Source organism: Schistosoma mansoni, assembly GCF_000237925.1.
Source record: "Schistosoma mansoni, WGS project CABG00000000 data, supercontig 0049, strain Puerto Rico, whole genome shotgun sequence".
NCBI classification, from domain to species: domain Eukaryota; kingdom Metazoa; phylum Platyhelminthes; class Trematoda; order Strigeidida; family Schistosomatidae; genus Schistosoma; species Schistosoma mansoni.
In genome coordinates, this window is record NW_017386028.1 from 1,197,754 (window position 1) to 1,204,122 (window position 6,369).

A 6,369-nucleotide genomic window follows, 5' to 3' on the forward strand; every position below is an offset into this window, starting at 1 on the left:
CAGTCCGTGTAGTCATTGACTGTTGGACTGAACCGTGTAAGTGACTGCAGATTATCTGGTTTGGAGTCCGTACATTTATGGTAACCCATGGTTGACGGCGTGACATGATCCAAAATCATCTGCAATGGAATAAGTGCATTCACTCTGTTTACCTTCAGATCCTAAGTTTTTTAATTGTTTTAAGAAAGTTTTCTATTTTACGAACACATACTCTCAAATCATATCTTCCATGCATAATAATTCCTAGTATCACTAATACTATTCACATTAGTTGGACATCTCTATGTGCTAGTAAAATAAAGCACACCGAACTGATGTCCATGTATTCCAGGTTCTCTGTTGTTTATTTCTTTATTTGAACACATAGATTTTGGTACAAAGGGGCACCAGATAAATATGCGCCCCAAAAATCTCATTTGATTTGTGTGAGGGCTGTGATACTGCACAGGTGTCCAGACCGAAGCAGGTGGTTTTCTTAGGGGGCCACACCCAGAGCCTTTGACCTAACGGTCTGATCCACAAGGCAGTGGAGCATCGTAATGAGATGCAGTCCCGTGGTAGCCGGTGACCAACGAATGGTTCATACGCCATTTGTTCCTTCAGGATACTGGAGCCCATGCGCACCATTGGTTTGGAATCAGGGTTTTCCAACTCCCCTAGGTGGACACTCCACATCCAGCAACCCGGTTAAAGCGCCGGACATTCGCTTTTCGTCCTCTCAATTTCGTGAACAACACTCCCGCCGAGAGAAGGCAGTGAGTAGGACTTCCCTGACAGATTCTATATACGCGCGGCCATATGAGAGCATTTCGGGAGGGAGGGCGGACTCTCCCCACTATTGGCCGTACCAGGGCATTTCGGGGCACTCTGCTGTATATAACTAATTCGTCCAAGATTTTGTGCAGCCATTTTGACCTTAATTACTTTTTCGTTAAGTTGCAATTTAACGTTTCTCAAATGTTCAATATACAAAAGACCATATTATTAAAAATCAACTTTTTTTTGAAGTATAAAGAATTTAAAGACTTGGATGAAGTTTGAAAAAAAAGATTATCCTGATTGTAATAAAAAAAAGACAAGAAATCTTTATTAGATTCTAAGAAAATGGAATGAAATTTTATCATGAACTGAGATCTCAGATTGACGATTACAGAGATTCTTAACGTGAATATATATATATATATATATATACTAAAAATAGTTAATCATAAATAACGACATATACATAATATAAAATTGATAATTATAATTGTTATCATTATGTTTTTCTTATTCGAGATGCAGATAATTGATCGAATTCATCAAGAATTGATTGTTCTAAGTCACCATGATCACATTCAACTGGTTTTGTGATGGTTGATAAAGATTTGGACTTGATTTGAGTAAATAAAAGTAAAAATAAAATAAAAATCATTTATGGATTGTTTTTAATTATATAAGTAATATATAATTCATTCCCCCATTAAAACTCTTCCATGAATAAATTCTGTTAATAACTTTATGGTATAGGATTATATCTGAGATGATAGCAAACAAAATAAGAAATAATTCTGACGCGAATAAGCAATGGATAAAAACTACTGTTCTCCTCTTCTCCGCTTCTCGTCACGATTCCAAGTTAGCGTTCGCCTCCTGATGAAGTTCGACGGTCTTCATAATGTATGTCTTATCCACCCCCAACATCTGTTCCTAATTTCTTCTCCAATTGGAAGTTGGTTTGTTCTCTCCCACAAGAAGGCTGTTGCTGATGGTATCCGGCCAATGGATGTTGAATATCTTGAGTAGACAACTATTTACGAATACTTGTACCTTCTTGATGGTGATTGTAGTAGCTCTCGAAGTTCCAGCTCCGTACAGTAGAACTGTGTTGACGTTCGTATTGAAGATTCTGATTTTGGTGTCAGCCCACAGACAGTTGTTTTGAGTTGCATATGTTCTTCAATTGTAGGAATGCTGTCCTTGCTTTGCCAATCCTCGCCTTTACATCTGCATCCGATCCTCCTTGTTTGTCAATGATGCTTCCCAGGTATGTGAATGTCTCTACATCTTCCAGAGTTTCTCCATCAAGTATAATTGGGTTGGTGTTCTCCGTGTTGCATTCGCAAATCTTGTTTTTTCCTTTGTGTATGTTGAGGCCTATTGATGAAGAGGCTGCTGCTTCACTTGTTGTCTTCGTCTGTATTTGTTCGTGTGTATGAGGTAGGAGATTACCGGTTTTAAGTTGATAAATAATTGTTATTTATAGTTGTAGACCTTAGCGAATGGATTTCAAAATTTGTTCCAGTTAATCGAAAGTATTTATCCTTGTTTCCTTTGAAATCTTAAACGTGACATGATCCTATATAGTTCATTTCCAGGTAAAAATCATTTAGCTTATATGATATATTACCACTATTAATGGTAATACTAATTTCGCATATTTTTTTCTAGCTTCTAGTTACTTGATTTCTACTATGATGATTCAGAGTATGACAAATTGAAGTGATATGAAATTGTGCAGGGTTTCACATGTTCATCTCATAAACTTATCTTATCACTACAAATATATTTAGCATACCAGTTGTTCACAAACCGAAGAGAGGCTTTTGACTATATGACATTAGGTTACAATAAAGGATTAGTATAAATATACATTAATTAAAATATGCATCAACTCTCGCAAATCAGATAGGGATTTGCAGATGAACTATGCGAAAAGGTTGATTGTTCTGAATAGACTATTTAATGAGGTAAAGTCCCATAGTTTAACCATTATCATCCGTCAATAAAATACATGTTATCTTGGGAAAAACATTGTTAAACTTCCTATCTAACTAAAAACGTCCAAACATTAACACAATTATGAAGTTATAGATTTTTTAAAATTGAATGATTTAAAAGGACACTTACAATTGAATCATCTGAAAACGGATAAAATGTACTGGGTGATTTGGAAGAGGAACCAGTCAAATCAATAAGATTTCTAAAATATGTATACAAAGAATGAAAAGTGTGAAAGATTAATGGAAACATACAACTTGTAATTTACATCAGGAAATTGAATCAAAATCACTAATGGTTACGATATCTGTTCGCCATTTTTGAGATACTTTGAAGCTAAGTCAAATAAGCTCAAATTTAAACAGATTATCATAACACAGCAACTAAGTACCCAAAGTTATGCATAGCTAGTTATTATCCAGATTCAAACAGAGATAGGAATTGAAGTGCTAAATACAACAACTAAAAGCCAAATGTTTGAATTAATCGACCATAAACGTGAAACAATTAGTTACGACAAACAATTTCAACAAACTAAAGCTTGAAAATAAGTGTTGTAGTCTGGATATGTTTGGTATGACTTCTTTGTAAGTATCGAATAGTTAAAGCACGGAAGATGGTGAATAGCCCACTGAACTACGAGAAGCATGAGGATTTTACATTGTGCCAGGTACGTCATATTGGATAAAGATATTATTATTTAAATAATTATAGATTTAAATAAAGTCAACATATACTACCCGTCCACTTAAGTTGAGACAAGTTCAAGTACTTATCAGTCAGTTTACCTGTCACGAAGAGAATTATACTCATAATCGTGGTGCTCACAATTCAGTGGTTGTCCTACAAACATACATAAAATATTTATAAAACGATTAACTCTTTCTATATATTCTAATGGTGCAATAATTGGTCGTAAATGAGTATGAAGTACAGAAAAGAGATTGAAGATTTCATTTTAGCCTAACACTATGCAAGTGAACATTTTCCAGTGTGGAAGCTGATTTTATTATATATTATCGTTCTATCTTGTGGGATGCAGAATTACATGAAGGTATCCCTAACTAGAATTTGGGATGGCATGTTGATCATTGTTTTGGAATCAATGTTTCCCATTTCATATGAGTAAATAATATACTAGGGACGCGTCTTTCAGTGTCTACGCACTTAGGGGTATTCGAAGGACTGTATTTAAAAAATTAAACTATAAGAGATGGAAGTGAAAATTAATCTTTGTCATAAAGTAAACAATATAAAATAAGCATTTCAAAAACTTACTCAGAAGAACATGTAGGTGGGTGAGAATCGAATGAAACCCAATTATGAAAAGCTTTTTCAGGAGACTCTACGTAACAACCCATACGCTTTGATGAATTACAACGACGATTAGGTGGTTTAAGCTTCGTATCTTGAGAACGATTTCTAAGCGACACTTGAGAATCATTAACTCGACTAGTTTTTGAAGGATAAAAATCAGCTGTAAAGTCAGGTAGTTCTGACAAAATACTAGTGAGTAGACTACGATTTGTTCGTTCTGAATTACGTAATTCATGATCGATTTTTGGTGATAAAGGTTGCCATGTGGGATTATAACAAGATGGAAACTTGTTTGTATCATTGTTTTCCTGATAATGACTGGGTAAAGATAAATCCTTATTATCTTTTTTAAATTCCAATTGTTTCCTTAATATCTCGCAAATGTCTTGTTCTGATGGTCGAGTGGGAAGAGACGGGATAGGTATCTTTTTACTTTGAACTTTTGATGTAACAGAATTACTCTACAGTAATAAAATAAAAAAGGTTTCCACAATAGAACTCGTTACTGAATAAAACTAGTGATTTCTGACAAACAAAAGAGGTTATACAAAACCACGACAAAAATTATGCTAAGCTAACAATACGTTTAAAGCTTCAGAAGTAATGTTTGGCTTTCAATTTCAGTTCGCTGATATTATTATGTTAGTATTATAGTAGTTATATAAGAATCAAGGGACGGAGGTTAAAGATATATATATATATATATAATACAAAAGTGGAAGAAATTAGAAAATAGTTTAAATATTTCGAAGAAAACTCACTCCTATACTGTGTTATCAAGGTAGTGAGAATGGTTGTATAAACTCAGTTTGGATGAAAAGGTGTGGTTTGTGGAAACGGATACCGACAGCTTCAGCAATGTGCGAAAGGAGAACTCGTAAACCATGTGGTATATATGATGGATAACCTTAAAAAGCTTTATTCAAGACAACTTGATGACCTGTGTCCACCAAGTGAGTGAGAATAGAACTTTTAATCAAACCTGTCCTGTGAGTTGGTAAATACACATGGATGTGGCGAATTCAGGCAGTCTGTTTTTATTAACGGTTATAACATTATTGAATCAATCATCCTTATAGTAAGTAAAGTTCCCAATAGTCACCATCGGCCATTTGCTTAAATTGGAAGCTTCGTACTATGTAAACAGTCTGAAACCACTAAACAGCTGCTTCCTAGAAACTATCATTCAATACAATATTTGACGCAGCTATTCTAAGACTACGCATACCTTTTTCAAACTGCTAAATGATTTGATTACGACTTTGAACAGTCTTCCTGTATCTTTACAAACTATTGGAGTTATCATTGGAGATAAAACAATAATTTTCATAGTTGAAATCATGAGCCAATTGAACCTAGACCATCATGGAAAACCTGGAAGCACTGGATGGCCGTTTCGTCCTATTGTGAGACTCTTCAGCAGTGTACATCCACGATCCCGCCTCATGAGATTCGAACCCAGGACCTACCAGTCTCGCGCCCGAGCACTTAACCGATAGACCACTGAGCCGGCATTCAACTGCCGAGGAGTCCTATAATAGGACGAAAAAGGCCGTCCAGTGCTTCCAGGTTTTCCATGGTCTAGATTCAATTGAATCATGATTTCAACTATGAAAATACTGAAATCTCCACAAAACCCCTTCTGATCTAAAAACAATAATTAACAAAAAAAGAAAACATAATCGCTTACGAAATCTCGTTTCTCCATTATAGGACCATTCAATTTAAACGTTTGATAAAGATTATTAGGACGAGTGACTAACTGTAAATCATCCATTTTTTTCAAAAAAACAAAAGAAAGGAAGGAGATTTTCATCATTATTTGAATAATTGACGAAATTTTCAGTCAATTACAATGATAAAACGATTAGTAATTAATTTTATGGTGTAACAAACAAAAAATTGAACCAGATATCAGTTATATCCAGGTTCAACGTCAATGATGATTGACTACAGAATTCATTTGAAGAATTATAATCCTATGTTCGAGTTAAGCGTGCAATCTCTCAACCAAAACACGAGATTTATCTGTAACATAGTACTATTAAGTAAAATAACGGAACACAGATATATGAACGAATAATATTCTTTCTCACCTCAGGTTCTGTAATTATATATCTAAATAAATAATCCTAACAGTATCCAGGTTTAAAGCAAAATATATCTGAGATGGTGAAGAAGATTTGTAGCTCAGGTGAGTAATTTTGATGGGGTTTTGTTCTCTGAGCTGGATAGTTTGGTCGTGGAGCTTTCATCGTCCTTCTGAACAACATCATCGGCACAAACTTCGGG

General features: G+C 34.7%; 1 protein-coding gene across 1 annotated transcript in view; it reads right to left on the reverse strand.

Moving 5' to 3' along the window:
• Positions 1–1,258: 1,258 nt before the first annotated feature.
• Smp_161560 (hypothetical protein) overlaps positions 1,259–6,369 on the reverse strand; it is a gene marked incomplete at both ends in the record, with an annotated part of 29,975 nt that continues 24,864 nt past the window's right edge. The window contains 3 exons of the mRNA XM_018790613.1: positions 1,259–1,372; positions 2,890–2,962; positions 4,039–4,538. Coding sequence (XP_018646127.1) covers positions 1,259–1,372; positions 2,890–2,962; positions 4,039–4,538 — 687 coding nt within the window. The remainder of the gene's footprint in view (positions 1,373–2,889; positions 2,963–4,038; positions 4,539–6,369) is intronic.